We start from the raw sequence: 19,370 nt of genomic DNA on the forward strand, positions 1-19,370 counted from the left end.
GTTACATTTTTTTATATTTTGGTAATATTTCTTTTAACAATATTCTTTTAAAAATATTATTTAATAATAAAAATATTAGTTTAATTTTAAAAATATTTTTTAAAGTATTGTAATCACTATTTTTATTGTAGTATATATATTGGGAGTTATTTAGATAAAGTTATTTAAAATATATTTTTTAAAAGATATTTTTAAGTAATTAAAATTTAATATATATAATTAATTAAACTGTATTATTTTTATTAAAATTAGATCAGATAAATTGATTTGATCGAAAAATCGATAAATTAAACATTAAACCGATTTAAATTAATATTTTTTTATAAAAAATGACTACGATAATCCTATTATAAAAAATAATTAAAATACTCCTATAATAATAATAATAATAATAATAATAATAGTATTTTAATTATTTTTTATAATAAAAATATTGTTGTTAGTTTTATAAAAAGTATTAATTTAGACTAATTCAAAATATAATTTATCGATTTTTTAATTAAATGTTTTATTTTAACAAAAATAATACAATTTAATTAATTACATATATTAAATTTTAATTATTAAAAATATTAAAAAATATATTTTAAGCATCTTTATCAAATTACTCCCACATGTATTTCGCATGAATGAAAAGTGAATACTGATTATATATATTTTATAAGTTAGCATAGCAACTGGTCAAATATTGGGCTGTGGATACTGGTGAGAATATCCGAACCTTTGAGGATCTTTGACTGTCTCCTTTATATCTTTTAATGATTTTTGACATGTCAAATAGACAGGCTATTTCTGAGTTGGTTCCAAGAGTTAAAGATCTAGTTACTAAATATAGGAATTGGAATCAGAATCTCATTCAAGAATTATTTCCTTAAAATGTTGCAAACAGGATTTTGTCAGTTAAAATTCAGCAGAGTAGAGACAAATTGCAATGGGATTTGAACAAATTCAAGCAATATGATACAACTTCAGGTTACAGAATTGGCTATTTATTTTACCATCCGCCTCTGGAGCTTTGCCCTAATTATATGTAGCAGAAAAAATCGTGAATTGATCTATGGAAGTTGAACTTGCCTCACAAAATTATGCTATTTATCTGGAAAGCTCTCAATGGCCGACTTTCGGTACTTGCTTAGATTCATCACCGCATCCCATCTATATCACCAATATGCCCCTGCTGTCATGAAGCAATGGAAACAGTCACTCATTGTTTGATCGATTGCTCTAGAATTAAAGACGTATAGTCTCAAAGTTATCTTCGTGATTGTCTTCTCCCTCAGAGTTCTAACGACTTTTGGACATGGTGGACTGCATCAACAGAGATACTTAACCCGTTAAAGAATGCTGACCGTAATCCTCAATTGCTTGCCATCATTTGCTGGAACTGCTAGAAAGCTCGCAACCAGTTGATTTTTGAAGGTTTTACTTCTATGCCGTCTACCATTCTAGCAAGTTCTGTCAAGTTGTTCGGTAAAATCCAAAGAACTCTCAGTTTAGATCGTCATCTCCATGAAGCAAGTTCTTAGTTGCATTCAATTTGATTTACCATTCTTTCTTCTTTAAAATTTTTCTTCATTTTTCAACTACACACCATTAGATAAATACCTTCAGTATAGTGTTTTTAAAAAATTCCCACCTTTTATTATATTATCCTATTTTTAAATATCTTTATATTTTATTTTTAATAATTAATAAAATATAATCTACTATTTTTTAAAAAAAAAAAAACTGGTCAAGCACGCACTAATAATTGGGGAAAAAAAGATAAAAACCAGCTGGTTAAGCAAGTAATAATAACATTAGTTGGTACAACGAACCCTATATACTAACTATACTATCGGTATTATTTCACTGCTTTTTTATGAAACTTCCTCGTATATTTTTTCTTTACAGACAAATTTACTTTTAGTACTATATTCATGCTAAGTTATAGATTAACTTCGGATACGTAAATTGATGCAATTATATGGGATAATTTTCTTAATTAATTGACAATAAAATAGTGTATATTCCACTATGCTTTTCCTTATGTTTAAATAACAATTTTACTTATAGCTAGCTGCTAGCTAACTGTATTCTAATAATAATTTAAAAATATGAATTTCATTAATCTAGTTAACAATTAATAACCATATATATAATTTGATATAGTTTGTAGGATATAATATCAAACACCTTTTTTTCATCTTTAAAGTTTTCCGTCTAATAACAATGTATCATCACATCGAGCAGTTATTATTTTGTCAAGTGCTTAATCATAGTTCATTATCCAAATGATGTGTCAAAGCACTATATATAGCTAGCTGGTTAATATAATTAATTAGTATTAGCATATATGTTAGCGACAGGTAGGTTCGATGTCATTTCAGAGCCAAAAACTTTCATGACACTAATCACTTTCAAATTTCTATGCCTTACTCTTCTCGGCCAATAGGACGGTTTTTGCATATTCTAATGCTTTTAAAATTAAAGAAAACAACGCACTACTTGCCACTTACTAGCTACTGGATAAAGGAAAAACATTATTCATAATGGTTGATAGATCGTCTAACTTTAATTTTCATTTCTTAATTAATTTAATCATTTAATTTCTCTCTTTCATAGAAATGACCATACATTATTTTTAGAGTAATAACTAATAACATGTTTATAAATATCATTGATGAACTCACACTTTATATATGATTAACTTTCTACATGTCTCATTTGAATTTCAGATTTTTGAAATGTAGTAATGAATATTTTTATAGTGTATATTTATCTTATATTTAAGTCAATATTAATCAATTTTTATTTTTTCATTAAAAATATTGTCTCTTAACATCATTTCAATTCTAAATTTTATAACTTACCTGTGAAGACTGAATCTTTTAAATTTAGCGGTTTAATACCATGTCATGATACCACTCATCTCAAAAATTTTAGCTGATGGTAAAAGATAACACTAATAGTTATATTTCTAATACTCCCTAAACCTCCATTATACACATTATACAAATATTTCATTGGCTCCTCATACTTTCTCATTTAATTTTACTCTCCCTAGCTCCCACTAACTAACCCTATAATATAGTCTTTAAAATAAAAAAAAATTGTCGAAGTTAAAGCATAATCTAGTTTTGTATTTAACATACAACCTAAACCACTCTCAATTAATTGATGAATAGAGAAACCAACCACACAAATAATATAATTAGTGACCGTCAATGCAATTCTTGACACACACAAAGCTTGGACTTATTCATTTGTGCACTCATTCATGTAAATATATATTCCACCTACTGCAACCACATACACATATATAATACACTAACATAACACCAAACATATAAAAAATAAAAGAAGAAGAAAAAAAATTGACCTAAAAATAATCACTTGGTTTATTTATGGTTTCAAACAATTAAATATATAGACAAAACCATATATAAAATTATATTGGACACTATTATTTACAACCCAATCGTCACTCATCACATATCACCTTGATCGGTATCATCCACCGGAGTTGTAGTCCGGCCCTTCCGCCGAGACTGCCGGCGGTGGCTGCCGCCGAATTTCAACCTTCCAGTCTCCTTAAATCTTTGTTTCTCCGATGGTATAATGTCACATTCAGGTAATGGATTAGGGTACCTTAATGTATCATAACAATAAGAATAGTACATGTAACGCTGCCGGAACCGGCGCATCGCTAGGCGGCGCCTTGGGGTCACGGCAGCATAGTCTTGTGCCTCAAGATCGGCGTGTTGGTCGGAGCAAATGCTTCGGCCGGCCACGGTGGACTCTTCAATAGGGTCAACGGAGCAACCCTTGAGGACTAGGTCTTTAAATTCGGCTACAAAAGGTGCATATTTATAGTTCACTTTGTACTTTCCACCTGAAGTGGCCCAATTTGATGCATCCCAAATTGTTGCATATAATGACATTGGTTTAGATGGGTAATCAGCTCCCATTTCAGCACTTCTTAGCACCTCTCTAATTGGAACTTCATCAATGTAAAATCTGAAATAAATTCATACATAGTCGTTAAAATTATTATTAAACATATTTATATTTATGCCTAATTTCAAACTAGAAAAAAAGTAAATATATTTTTTTGTCTAACAATTTGTTAGAAGGATAAAACATCCCTTCATGGCTTGATACTCTCTAATTCGATCATCAACTATCTAAGTAATTGGTTTAAGCGGTTCTAATTTGACACATTAATAAATTACCGTTTACAAGAGTTATTTTATTTGCTTAAATAGTTATAAATTAATTAAAAAATTTTAAATTATAGAAAAATGCTTTGTTTAAAAATAAAAAAATTTACTTGTTAAAAAATTACTTATTATTTTATGTACTATCTCATAACTACATGGAATATATAATTAAATGTTAGAATCCAAAAATTTGCGCTAGCTACACATAGAAATTATTGAATTTAAATATTTAAAAAAATAAAAATAAAAAACCTATTGTTTGGTAGTTGTCACACATAGGCAAATATTCCAATGAAATAAAAAAGAGATATTTGCCAGCTAGTTGTATTGAGTTTCAATTAGGTGGAACTATGGGGACAAGAAGGTTTGGCAAATGGTATAGGAATCTATGAGCTTGCTTTAGTTTGGTTGATAATTAATTTAACTAAATTTTGTTGCCATTGATCATAGAGATTAATTAAAAACATAGTTCACATGCATGCTTCTTTATAGTGGACGAACTAATTCCCTGTTTTCTGATGAATTTTATTTATGCCACACTTTGTAGGTCCAGTTGGATTAAGATCAATAACAACACCGTCCTAATTAATTAACCTGCTTTATGGGTAGTTTAGAGCTTTTAATTGGATAATGAATTAGGCACATACGGTCCACTGAATTTATCTGGAGGAGAGAAATTTCAATCAAATTCTAGAAGCATAAATAATTAAATTATAACTAATTATATGTAATAATACAGAAATTAATAAATTAGGGAAATAATGCAATTTTGTTCACCCCACAACCCACAATCTCACCGGATATTAGGCTTTCACATCAAATTAAAGAATCAATTCAAATGATGATGATAATGAGAAGGACCATGATATTTATATGACTTGAAATAAAAGATATAGTCTCTCACATATGTCACATGTGTGATACAGATAAACATAAGGATAAACACAAATTTATGTGATTAAAAATATAAGAACATTATTATTTTTTGTTTAATCCATTATATATCTTATCATGATCACCATAATAATGGTGAGAAGATAATGAGAATAATAATATAATTATGAAAACAAAAAAAAAATTTCAAGTTGCAGTGTGGGCCATAATGCACTTGTCCAAACTGGAAATTATATCATTCAATTCCAAACCATCCTTTTAGCAACGAAAACTATATGCCTTCAAATTTCAATTATAATCTTATAAAAACGCATCCCACACGCAACTCCAAACACTTTAAATCCCTTCCTCACGTTTGAGTCCAAAAAAAAAAAACGATTCATCATTGATCATACATACACAAACACATCACGTTAAAGTTTAATACTATATTCCATAAATACACATTCCAGAAAAGACTTTCCAAGCATGAGGCAAATACAAAGGCACAAAAAGGGAAGACATCATTGGAAATACCAGATAGCAAAGTGCACGATATCATCGATACATCACTATTTTAATATTTATTCTTAACCTTAAGATTATGGGTACTATTTTGTATTTCTCACTACTTTGAATTTTGACAGTTTGTAATGTGTGTAACTAAATCTTGCTAATAATTAGCACGTTTATTCTTCATGGAGCAATTTTGAATTACATTAGACCACTACTACACAAGAATTCCCTTAATATTCGGGATGTAAAGTTTTGTATATGATTGTTAATTAATCTTCATGTGGTTTATTAACAATATCATATGATAATAAGCTCTAAATCATATTAATTAGGATAAGACGGCATGAATTCAACTATAAAATTTAGCTCATAAAAAACGTATATAAATTCTAATCTTCAGGCAATGCAAAGCTATAACCTGTGTACTCATTTTTGTGGGGATATATTAGGGTGAACATTAAACATTAAACAGTTGTCTACAGTTGTTTATAATTTAGCCAAACTTATCAAATCAAAGATTTTTAACTATTAATTTTATACAAAAATAATTACATATAAATTTGTCATATATTATATCCATTCACAAATTAAATATTAGTTGGTTAACATTTTTTATTTAAATTTATGAGTTTATTTTGATACATTAACATGTGTAATCAATATAGAAGATAAATTACATGATTAAATACACTTCTAAAAGTCTAAAACTGTTTTACCTTGGTAAAAATTAAATTCTAAATTTATATATAGGTGAAATAAAAATATTATTTATAAATTAAAATTAATTATTAAAATCAACTACTAATATATTTATGTATAAATATATATATATATATAATTTATTTTTAGTATTTATTTATATTTTAAAGTATATTTTATATTTGTAGTTAATTTGGGTAATTAATTTTAGTTTACAGATAGCATAGTCGTAGATGGAAAATTAAAAGTAATTAGAAGACTTACACAACATTCTTGGCAGTCCAAAGGATGCTGTATCTATGGTATTCCTTTGTAGGATCAAACCACAGGCGATACCTCTCCTCACGGCCACGGTGGGTGCTTCCGTTGCCGTACAAGTTGGTCTGAAACCGCCACGGTTTTCCCGCTAAGTTACCAAGGAATTCAAAGTCCAACTCATCGTGTGTCTTCTCGAACACATCACCATTTGACGTCTACCAAAATTTAAAAGAAAAATATTGAAGTAAAAAATAATAAAATCAAAATCTACAATAATCAATTCATCATCATGAGTATGTAGAAGTAATCATGAAACCTAATTAAAGTTTCATAAGTGAACACAGTATGGGGCAACCATTGTTGAAGAGTGCAAAAATCTTAAATTGTACGTACCTATCTTCAATAATAATCTTCAATTGACTTTTCACTCATTGTCAGCAATTTTTAAATATCTTTTAATCGAATTAATTAAAGCAGTAAAGTTTGACTAATATTTAATTAGTTGCGCGTTTTACTGATCCCAACGGAATAATTCAAAACAAAAAAAGTAAAAATGAAACAAGGAAGGAAAGAATCCATGCATGATGAGAAAACGAAAAAAGTTTGGGATTTACACGGAATAATCAATTCATTTCCATAAAGAAATTAAAGGAATAAGCGCAGTTCAACCGAGATTGATGGATGCTAATGCTATAATTTCAATTTATATATTATTTCATAGAAGAATCAAATAAAATAATTGTTTTAGTGACTTACATAAAAAGCGACGCAAATTCCAGCTGTATAATTTGATGGCAACTTGATATTAGCGCTGAAGAATCCATATTTGTACATACTCGATGATATGAAGCCAGAACCTGCTCAATTTTACGGAATTGTGAAAATTATAGATTTGGAGAGATGAAAAGAAGAAGAAAATAGAGAGAATTGAATTTACCGGTGAAGCGATCGAGGAGGAGATTAACGCCGTTGCCGTCATCGGAGCGAACGACGTTGCTATCTCCGAAGAGAGGAGAATAGCCATCGTTGAAGGGGATGGTAGCTAGGTCAAAAGCTGCGTGTGATGAGAAGAAGAAGAAGAAGAAGAAGAAGAAGAAGAGAAAGAGTGATAAGAGAAAATTATGATTACGATGAGTTTTGGGTATTATTTCCCCAAAACGACGTAAAGTATTATTATGATCCATATATTATTATGTGTACTAATATTATTTAATTAAATAAATATTAGTATTATTATTGTTATGGTGCAGTGGTGTGTGTGTTTTTCTCTGTCATGGAATGGAAAATTGGAAACCTCAGTTTTGTGAGTTCTACACTGTATATTTATATACACAAGACCGTGATGGAAGGAGGGGGCAAGAGAGAGAAGATTGGTATTCGTCTTTTTTGGCTGCTCATCATATGCCATTGCTTTTGGATTTTTATTATTTCTTTTATCTTCCTTTTTTTGACGTCCTTGTAATTAATTAGTTTTGGATGCCACTTTCATTATTCCTTTATTTAATTTTTAATTACGTCTATATTTTCTTTTGCAATTAATTAAAACATGATCCCTAGATTGATAATATAAATAATTAACTTGAGTTGGTCGAATTATCAGTTTAATCGTTCTTTTATATCTTTGTATGTAGTAATTTATTAATTAGTAACAAATTTTTTTAAAAAAATTTAAATTCGTGATAAATCAGTCATTGATTTGTCAAAATAAAAAATATGTACAGTAAATTTTTTATTCTAATAAGACTAATTTATCATAGATGCATTAAGATTTAAATTTTTAACGACTACTTGTTTAATTAAACAAGTGAGCTAATTATTCAACTGATTGAATTTAATTTTGTAAAGATTATTTTTAATAAAATAATATTTATTATTTTAAAAGAAAAAAATTTGTTCAATTGTTTATAAAACTTTTAAGATATTGAATCATTACAATAAGTCAAATATTTTTATGTACAACTTAAAAATAATTTTTTGGATGAATAATTATCCAAAATATTAATTTTTAAAACTTTCTATATTTTTCTTTAACAAAATACCATTTATATGCTATATATTTTTGGCATTTTCTGGATATTGAATAATTACATTAAGTTAAATATTTTTAGGTACAACATAAAAACTAACTTCTTTCGATGAATAATTATCTAAAAAGATTAATTTTACAACTTTTTTTTCTATATATTTTAACGACAATACCATTTATATTTTATACACACGTTAAATATTTCTGGCACTTTTAGGATATTGAATGATCACATAAAGTTAAATATTTTTAGGTGCACCGTAAAAACTAACTTCTTTCAATGAATAATTACCTAAAAAGATTAATTTTACAATTTTTTTCTATACTTTTTAACGAAAATACCATTTATACGCACGCTAAATATTTCTGGCACTTTTAGAATATTGAATAATCACATTAAGATAAATATTTTTAGGTACCACGTAAAAACTAACTTTTTCGATGAATAATTACCTAAAAAGATTAATTTTAAAACTTTTTCTGTATTTTCTTTAACGAAAATACCATATATACGCTAAATATTTTTGGCACTTTTAGGATATTGAGTGATGACATTAAGGTAAATATTTTTAGGTACAACGTAAAAACTAACTCTTTCGATGAATAATTACCTAAAAAGATTGATTTTATAACCTTTTTTTATATTATTTTCTTTAACGAAAGTATATATCATTTATATGCTAAATATTTTTGGCACTCTTATTAGGATATTCAATAATCACATCAAGTCAACTACTTTTATATACAAAGTAAAAGATAATTTTTTTTCGATGAATAATTATCTAAAGATATTAATTTGAGAACCTTTTTCTATATTTTCTTTAATAAAAATTCCATTTATACTTAAATATTATTCATACTTGTATAAAAATATAATAATAATAATTAGTTAGTTGTGTTTTTAAATTATATTTTAATTGGTAAAATTAAAAAAAATACTTGTTAACTATTAAAACCACTGTTGTGAACGGCAGTAACTAATAAATATTTTTATATTAAAAATCATTTGTCACCAAAAAAATATTAAAAATCATTTTCTTCATATGCACGAAATTGCCCTTTGTTTTGTAGCGTTATTACGAGGCATGCCCCTGTGTGAGGAAGAACTATGCAGAGTGGTGGTTAAATTTTATATTTTTTGTTTTGTTTTGTTTTGTTTTGTTTTTTTTTTTTTTGTTAAGAAGAGAATATGTGCTTATCGTTAGGTTGTTGCTATCATTGTTGGATTGAATAATTTATTTATTTGTTTTAGGGTAAGATGCTATTTCATGAACCTGCTAAATTATGTTGGGGTGGTGACCAAGAATGATAAGGACCATTCAATAATTTGTATTGTACATTATGTTGAGTATCATGCCAAAGTCAGGTTTCATTTGCAAGTTTGAATTAATTAAAATAATCATTCATCATCTTCATGAAAACCTAATTATATCAATATTTGTCAATATTTTTTTCTATTTTCTATTTTAATTTGTATATATTTTTAGAATTTAATTTTAATACACGATTGGTATAAAATTATTTTTCATATATATTTAATTATATAACGTCATATTAATAAATTAAAAATAATTATCTTTTATATTAATTACATAAATAATTATCTAAAAAATAATTATATAAATATAACGGTATAAAATATTTTAGATGGTGAATATATCAAAATTATTATCATATATTTATATGAGAAAATAATTATTAAACTTCCTAACAAATTAAAAGAAAAATTCTCTAGTGGAGGGCGGTAGTGGGCCCCATTTTACTTCACACGTGTACAACAAAGTGTCGTGGCCTCTCATCTTTCTTAATAATTAAGATTTAAGATAATAAGTAAGATTATTATATCTTGCCACCTAAGGTTTCTAATGCATGATTTGTCAAACTATGAGCCAATGAGTTGTTTTTCGTCAAGGTCGTCACTTGTGTATATATATAGAATTTGATTAAAACTAAGAAACATATTGTAACATCATTATCATTATTAGTTATTATTACAAATATATATAAAGTCAATTATATTATGATAAAAAGAAAACCAATTGATATGGGTATATTTCTTTCGTGAATTGGGAACTAGAGAATAATATTCATCAGATACCAAGCTTGTGACTCTGATGAGATGAATATTGGACAACTCAGGCTCAAAAGTTCGACCAAATTAAAGGAGGAGGAGGAGGAGTTGGAGAATATAAAATATGAAATATGACAATTATTATTTTGGAGTATGGAGGGGTGGGCATAGAATAAGGAAGAATACGGTAAAACTATTGGTTTTTCATGGGCATTATCGTCCATTTAAAAGGTGTATGTAGCCAAAGCCAACAGTGAGAAATGAGATACAATGCGTGTGTGAACACGTATGGGCCGTAATTTGCATGGAAAGGCAGTAGTGCGAGGGGTACTTTGGGAATGTGTGTAGAAAAAAATATAAAAAAATCTAAAATTCTTTAAAATCTAAAACTTTATATTTAATTAAAAAGATTTAAAATTCAAAGTCAATAAAAAATTAAAAATTTATTTGTATCAAATAGGGACAGAACTAGATAAAATATTAGAGAGAAACAAAAAATATTTACACAATAAAATAAAACTAAAATAAAATTTAAAAAAAAAATTAAATTAAAATTTATATATAATTTACACGTAAAAATTAAAATTAGGAAGACCATTATCTCCCTTTCCTTATATCTGGCTCCACCTCTGGTATTAAACTTATTTGACAATTTATATATTGATTGAAATTAACTACTATACTATTAATTTTCTAATATTATTTTTTTATCTATTAATATTTTAAAATAAGTTTACACGACCTATATAAAAGACAATTAATAAACAAAATAAAAATAAGTAACCATTTACCAAATGACATAATTTTCGCATACTCATCTAAGAGATCACAAATTTAAATCTCTCTATCTTTGATAAAAAAAAAAAACAAGCAACCATTTTTGCATAACTCTAAGAACTAAGAAGAATCCGTCAAAACAAGTCATCACTCGCAATTTGATTTGAATTGCTCTAAACTCATTTGACTATTTTTTATTTTATTTTAATCTTTTGTTATATAAAATTTCTTTTAATATATAAAATATTTTTTTGTTAACTAATTATTTAGACTCTAAATAATTTACTACAAAAATATATAAATGTATGATAATTTTTTTATTTATATAAATATTAAGCAAAAAATTGCTAAAATTATAAAATAATTAAAAAAATCAAACGAATTGATCCATTTAACTCATCAACTCAAACGAGTTAAATCAAGTTAATATTTTTTTGACTAATTTAAAATATGAATTAAATTATTTTTCTAATTTTGACTGGTCGCTCCCAAGTCATAACGAACAGGTTCAAACTCGGTGCACCGTTTGACACTTCTAAGTTACAATAATGAAAAGTCCGTGAATAAAGAATAGAGAAAAGTTGTAAAGAATTGAGAGTTGAGGGCAGAATGGTTCATTCACTATTTGCGGCCGAAAGTCCGTCAATAAATCACAATTCCAATATCAAAATTTCACAAAGGCCAAAGTTGATTACAACATTTTAAAATTAATAACTTTGCTGGACTAACAAAATGATTTATTTCTATTTTTGTTTTTTTTTTTTACTAATTAACGTACTCATTAATTCTGCCATTTAACTTTTTATAAATGAAAATGGAATGGATAGGGTTTTCAACAAATGGATCAAGTATACTCGTCATTATAAGTCATATCTATTATGATGTTCTTATTATAGGCATAGTGTAGGTGTTATCTTAGCTTAGCTTGTGAATAAAGAAAACTAAAATTGAATTCCAAAACCATTGTTTCATTCATAATAACCAATGCAATTCCTTCTTCAATCTCATCCTTGGTTAGCTTATGCCATCAATGGACCCACTTTCAATCATAGTTTCTATAGCATGCTCTACTCTACAGAAGTGGACAATTCTCTGCCACTATTATTCATTAAGAGTAACACTCACAATTAACAATTAATTAGCCATAACTAACTTATTTGAATATGGATGCATGCCAGCTTATATGACAGAGGCTTCTTGATTACAAAAGTTGAGGGCAATATTATTCAGATAATAAAGTTGATGTGAAAACAACCCATGCAATAATTAGAATCCACATATATAATTAAAAGAAATTCTAGAATAATATATTCATTTGTCAACAAGTATAAAATACATAATAGTATTGTACCAAAGTTTAATTATAATACTATGCAGATTTGTTAGACATTTTGTTAAGTAATGGCCAACCTGCTCCCATTAGGATATGAAGCGTCACCCAAGTCAAATATAAAGATACAAGAAAGCATATAGTTTGAGAAATTTTGGCTTGTGAAGGGGTAACATGCATGAATCAATTATTGAATTTAATGACACCTAGAATTGGAGCAAGTACAAAGCTTGAAGGGTTAGCTTGTGAACCACTCTAAACCTATTATGTCACTTTGTTTGAAAAATATATATACAAGTCTAGCTACCCCACACCAACTAAGTCGGGGCATAATATATACATATTATTTCGGTGAAAGTTTGTTCTTATTATTATTGGTAGTATATAACTATATATTATATAACTCTTAAAAGGTGTAACACTATAGCCTTAAGCCCTGAAGATATGGCTAAGAATATGATTCGTTTATTTGTTTAAGCAAAGGTTCATGATTACTTTGAAAAGAAAATAGAGTTATACTGATGATATGTGCATTGAAAATGTTGTATACAAATGTAACATCTCTTACATATCCCTCTTTGACATACAATAAATTACCTTCCAAAGAAGAAGAACAATTCATGTCTTCACTTCTGTCCAGTAACACAATTTTGCCTTCAGTCCAGTACAATTGTGCTTAAGTGCATTGCAATACTGATCTGCAGAATAAGCTTTAACACATTGCATAGGAGCATTAGATATCATTGGCTTTACAATACTAGCCAGTAGTTGCAGTAAACCTGAATGATGTGCAGATGAGGCAAATAAACAAGAATCAAGACATATACCTTTACATGGATTCCATTGGTGACAATTTTAACACTGATATTACATTAGGGGCAAAAGAATTTTGAGCTGGTAGGAAGTCTTTATCATTTACAAGTTTAACAACACAACATATCTTCTAACAAACTGTTTATCATAACATTAATCCCAAACATGTAAATAAAATAAATACCCGTATTTCAGATTTACAGTCATCATAATATCAAGTTGTTCAGGGAAATATATAATATGCATAAGCAATGAAGGCAATATTAGTAAGTTGATTTTGTGTGAAAACCAGATAGAGCAATCATGTGCTAAATATAAAGTGTGATCTAGACACGAGATTTAGAAGCAGTTACTGTTGTTAACTGATGTGTGAAGTATGAAGAATGAACAACAAATTTTCAAGAATATGATTAATGAATAATACATAAAGTACTAAGTATCATGTTAATTGAGAATGATTTAAAAAAATGAGTTAGACTACACACATGCTCTGCTATTTATGGCTAACAAAAAAAATATAGTCATCTAAGATAATAGAAACTAATTTCTTGCCTAATAATCAGTAAATGATGCTATTCTAATCAAGAAAAACTAATAAACACATTTGATTACATATTTCTACCAGAAACATTTACAGTTGCACAAATGTTAATAATCTAGCACTCTCACAAACAGAAGCTATTGATCTCAACTTGCCTCTATATCGATCATCATATTGTGGTCAGTTTGTACAGACTATTGAAAATTGATGAAGATTTAGCAAGTGAACATATGACACAAACCGGGTTGACTGTGGATTCTTATGCGCAGTTTCATAAAAACATTTCAAAAAGTACACCAACCATGATTTGAACAAAATTAGATAGCATCAAGTTTTTAATAGCAATTAAGCTGCTCATGCTCTCATCAGTTACCACTTACCACTAAGGCACTAAACTGATATGAAAAGGTCAAAAAGAGACACTTGGATTTTGATATACTACAAATGAGAGAATTCATTTGATTACAGAAGAGAACAAAACAGACAGAATAGAAGCTAAATGCATCAGATTTTGTTTAAAACCACATGTTCTTTCAAGAGAACTGCAGATAAGTAAAATTTGGTTAGTCATCCAAATTTTCTACACATGAAGGACTTCCATCTTACTTACTCTTGCTTAACGAAGCTTTTTCCACTAGGTCGGGTTGGTTACATAGTTTTAAAGATGTCATTGCATTGTGTCCATGCATACGGATGCAACAAAGTTTTGCATTGGCCAAGGCAGATATTGATGTGTTAAAACTTTTGACCACTGTACCTTGTCAGTGGAGACTGTATAAACTATTAGAATGGCCTCACCATAACTAGTAGTAAAAATAGACAAAATGAACAGTTAATCAAGTATATGAACAGAGAATCTGCAAATCTAACTAATTCAGGCTATACAAGGCAGCTAGTTTTCCTAAGATATTTTCTACTTTTTCCTTTTTGGAAAAAATGATTCCTAAAATCATTAAGTAATCCACCACAAGAATACATGAAGTAACTGAAGTAGGACCAACAATTAAGCTGCTAGAGTCCTTCAGTTGAAAATTTAGAACTACATAACCAAAAAGGTTTATTCACCTCAATTATCTATGCCACCTATAGTAAGTAAATCCGAGGGAAGTGAAGCAGGATCAAGTTCCCAACAATCTTTCAAAAGTTCAGGAGTATCATTACAAGATAATTTTCGAGCAGGAATCTGATGAGAAATTAACCACAGGTCATCCTTTCCAAGAAATCTAATAGCATGACTTCCCCTCTCTTGTCTCTTAAATACAGTCTTGTAACCATCAACCTTCTCAAGATATGCCATGCTCAGACCAGAGATTTCACTGTAACTTGTTAAGAATACAACAATGTCATAGCATCTCTTACCATTGGCTGCAAAATTTTGTTCATCTGCATCAAGAGTTGCCTTACCATAAAGTGCCCATACAGAGCCCTTCTTTGGATAAACTTGGTAGACCTCGCGTGCTGCTCGATCACAGTCCACAACATGAGAAAATACATTTACTGAATTTATGGAAGCCTTCTGGGTAACTTTAAATCTTCCACATGGCATGTGAAACCCCATTTTCTCACAACTAATAATCTTTTCAACCCCATTGTTTTGTAGATCAAACCAACTTATACTCACTTGAAAAGGGTTTGCTGAAAAAACTTCATCAATCAAGGCATAATGCCTTGGCATTCCATCAATATCATCATATACAGCCCACATTTGACCTTTCCTAAAGCTTCTATGAGTTCTATCTTTGTCAAAATCATAAAAATCCGAATCCACCACTGTGAAAGTCTCCAAGTCCCTTCCACCAGAATCACCGTGCTTCTCAGGTCCCGCTTCCTTTTTCTTCAGAGAGTCCTCTTTCATCCCCTTGACTAATGGCTTCACACTCTTCTTCATACTCCTACATTCCCCAGCCTCTAAATCCTTGTTATTTTTCAACTCACCAAGTCTTTCCCGCCGCTCGCTCCTCCTCTCTGTTTCATGATCTTCTCCATTTTCTTTTAGTTTCAACTTCATCTTCTGCCGAGCTGTTCGCTTTACTTCAGACTGAAACTCAGCCAATGTCATCATTTCCTCCCCAGTTTTGACCCTCTTGGGTTTTGAACTGTCCAACACCTCCCCACGCTTACTCTTTCTCAAATCCCCACTTCTCAAGCTTCCTCCAATACCCTCTCTTTCACTCTCCAAGACCTTATTTCCCACTTCGTTACTCTCAACTCCACCCGTCAAACACCTGCTCTTCATCAAGCCTCCACCTTTTTCAATACCTACTTTCCCTTTAGTCCGCGTTCTCAAATCCCCACTTCTCAAGCTTCCCGCAACACCCTCTCCTTTGCTCTCAGAATCCTCATTTCTCACTTTACCACCCTCAATTCCACCCTTCAAACCCTGGCTCCTCCTCAAGCCTCCATCTTTTTCAACGCCCATTTTCCCTTTCACACTCTTGGCTTTTCTCCTTGACACAAAATCCCCCAATCTCTCATCATCATCCACCACCTCTTTTGATTTCAATTTCCCAACGCTACCCTTCCTAGCTCTCTCTGCCTCTTCTTCCTCCTCCTCCTCCTTCTCCTCCTCCTCTTCTTCAGACCCATCATCGTCACTACCCACCTCCACAGCCTTAAAACTCTTCCTGCAAGAGGGGCATACCAGATTATGTCCCAGGTACTTCCTCTCAAACTGGTGCAAGAGCCTGCAAGTGGAGCATGCAGTCCAAAATGTATCCATGTCCTCTTCACCAACCTTCTCCTTCTCCTTCTCATCCAGAATCCTCAACCTGCATTAAACTTGACAATATCAATAAAGCTAGCTCATACATCATTAACAATTTAGCATACACTTCACATATACAAGACAAGAGCACCATGGTGTCAATGCTCCCTATTTACAATAGCACAACCATCCAACTGAATCTAACTAACTTAACAAACTCCTAACTAACTATTATCAAGAACTGTGCATAACCTGAGCTTGACATCGTAGTCCCTCTTCCATGCCCTGTCGGAGAGCAATCGGAAGGCCTCGGCGACGAGCTTGAATGCCTCATCAGATGCCACGTAGGGGCTCTTGTCGGGGTGGAGTAGGAGCGCCAGCTGCTTGTAGCGCTTGCGGAGGACGGAGGCGGGGGCGAAGGGCTCAGCACCGAGGACGGCGTACCAGTCAGGGAAAGGGGAGTTCTTAGAGGCGGCGGCGCGGAGAACGGTGAGGGCGGCGAGGGTCTCTGTGACGCCGGGAAGATTTGGGGCGAGGCGGTGAGCGCGCTTGGCGTAGTTGAAGGCGGCGTTGAGGTTTCTGGAGGAAGTGAAGTTGGAGTCCGCTAGGGACTTGAGGCGTAGAGCTTCTTGCTCGTCTCGTTTTGTGGGTGCCGCCATTGGAAGTTTGGAATTTGAAGAAACGGTGTCGTTTTGGATATATTGGGAAACTTGAAAGTTGAAACGGTGTCTCGGCCTCAGTGGCAGGGGATGTTTACCGCTGCACCCTGCAAACCCTTCAACAGCTCAACCCATCCGCTATTCAGCTCTCTCCTATTCAGTTTTCACAATTTTTAAAATAATTTCAAAATTGAAAGACTTCGTACAATGACGAAAAAAATAATTTGTTGGGTTGTGAAATCTTACAAAATTTTAATTATTCTATTAATTTAGACTAAATTTATAATTAAGTTTATATTTTTTTAATTAAATTTTTGTATTATTTTTTATTTTATAATTAATTTTTTATTAATAAAAAATATTAAAATTAATAAAATATTTTTTTAAAAATATGTAATTAAATTCTTAATTATAAATATTTTTAATTTATGAAAAAATATTGTTAATTTTAATATTTTTTATTTTGACAAAGACTTAATTATAAAATTAAAGATAATATAAAGATTTAATTCAAAAAATATAAAAATTTAATTATAAATTTGATAAAATTATAAAAATAAATAAAATAAATAAACCTCTAAAAAAATAAGATTGTTGATAATTTTTAGAAATACGAAGGTAAATAGAATGACAAATTGTAATTTTTTTAAACAAAATTTAAGAAACAAAATCATTGGAGATGGATTACAATTTTTTTTTTATTTTAAAAAAGTGAATTCATCTTTTTTTTCTTTTACTTTTCATAAAGCAAATTTGCCATACACAAATTGCCTTTGTTATTATATCTTGATTTTTGAAAACTAAAATACATGAAAATGAATTTTAAATACTATTTCAGTAAATAAATATATTATGTTATTTTTTTTAAATATTATTTTTAAATACTATTTCAGTAAATAAATATATTATGTTATTTTTTTTAAATACTATTTCAGTAAATAAATATATTAAGTTGAAAAGGTCACAATTTTCTAGATCACTTACTTTTTTATAGGATTTTATCACTTGTTGAGCTATAATTATATCAAAAATGATAAGCATCAACCGATATAATCATCGTTTTTAAGTAAAAAAAAAATTCGTACCATGTATACTTATATTTATTAATATTAAGTTCTTTAATTCGGACAAAAAATTTGCATAAATTGTTAGAATATAATAATTGATCTTAATTATATTCTAACATAAATAATGTCTATAAAAATTAGGTTATCACATTCAAAGTAACTACATTTTTTCTATTAATTTTATACGTATACGTATTTATATATACACTTATCACAATCTTCTTAAAATATTGTTAGTTGTTAGAAATTCTACTAGTAAATGTATTTTTATAAGGGTGATGATAACTATTAAATGTATCTTCTTATATAGATGAAGCATTTTTGACATAATTGTAAATGAGATACCTAATGTATCTATCTCCTTATAATTGTAATTAAAATAGTTAATATTACGTAAATTGATAATTAATTTATTTATTTATTAAAAATTCCCAAAATATACACTCACCTATTAAGTTACAACTTAAAATTGTTTTACAATATAAAAGTTTATGTAAGTTATCCAATATTAATAAAACATAGAAATGAAAACAATAATTATTTTTCCTGACTATATATATATATATATATATATATATATATATATATATATATATATATAACAACGACAAAATCTTGTCTCATTAAGTGAGATCGACTACATGAATTAAATAACGTTATTGTGCTTTGTCATGTATCATATTTATAGAGAGACTATTTACATTCATTTGACCATTTGTCTTTTTTTGCCTTTTACTTATTGTTTATCTTCTATCTTATCTACTCTCCGACTAAGTGTTCGGTCTTCTTCTCACATGTCCAAATTATTTGAGACGCGATTCAACCATTTTTTTT

At 29.2% G+C, this 19,370-nt stretch overlaps 2 protein-coding genes across 2 annotated transcripts; both read right to left on the reverse strand.

The window, feature by feature from the left end:
* Positions 1 to 3,356: 3,356 nt before the first annotated feature.
* On the reverse strand, positions 3,357 to 7,986 carry LOC112747448 (probable xyloglucan endotransglucosylase/hydrolase protein 30). Its single transcript, XM_025795468.3, has 4 exons — positions 7,486 to 7,986; positions 7,305 to 7,405; positions 6,555 to 6,763; positions 3,357 to 3,999 (listed from the first exon to the last, which is right to left on the reverse strand). The coding sequence occupies exons 1-4, from the start codon at positions 7,730 to 7,732 to the stop codon at positions 3,471 to 3,473; spliced, it is 1,086 nt and encodes a 361-aa protein (XP_025651253.1). The 5' UTR covers positions 7,733 to 7,986; the 3' UTR covers positions 3,357 to 3,470.
* A 7,016-nt stretch (positions 7,987 to 15,002) lies between these two features.
* On the reverse strand, positions 15,003 to 17,681 carry LOC112747449 (uncharacterized). The gene is made up of 2 exons (XM_025795469.3): positions 17,063 to 17,681; positions 15,003 to 16,874 (listed from the first exon to the last, which is right to left on the reverse strand). The coding sequence occupies exons 1-2, from the start codon at positions 17,467 to 17,469 to the stop codon at positions 15,173 to 15,175; spliced, it is 2,109 nt and encodes a 702-aa protein (XP_025651254.1). The 5' UTR covers positions 17,470 to 17,681; the 3' UTR covers positions 15,003 to 15,172.
* Positions 17,682 to 19,370: the final 1,689 nt, after the last annotated feature.

This window comes from Arachis hypogaea, chromosome 15, assembly GCF_003086295.3.
Source record: "Arachis hypogaea cultivar Tifrunner chromosome 15, arahy.Tifrunner.gnm2.J5K5, whole genome shotgun sequence".
Classification (NCBI taxonomy): Eukaryota; Viridiplantae; Streptophyta; class Magnoliopsida; order Fabales; family Fabaceae; genus Arachis; species Arachis hypogaea.

Bases quoted from the DNA above. Each gene is read 5' to 3' on its own strand.
- LOC112747448 (XM_025795468.3), bottom strand. From the start codon at position 7,732: ATGGATCATAATAATACTTTACGTCGTTTTGGGGAAATAATACCCAAA. The intron at 6,764-7,304 runs GTAAGTCACTAA...AAATTTTGGTAG, and splicing joins GAATTTGCGTCGCTTTTTAT to ACGTCAAATGGTGATGTGTT. The intron at 4,000-6,554 runs GTAAGTCTTCTA...AATTTATTTCAG, and splicing joins TGGACTGCCAAGAATGTTGT to ATTTTACATTGATGAAGTTC.
- LOC112747449 (XM_025795469.3), bottom strand. From the start codon at position 17,469: ATGGCGGCACCCACAAAACGAGACGAGCAAGAAGCTCTACGCCTCAAG. The intron at 16,875-17,062 runs GTTATGCACAGT...AGTTTAATGCAG, and splicing joins GACTACGATGTCAAGCTCAG to GTTGAGGATTCTGGATGAGA.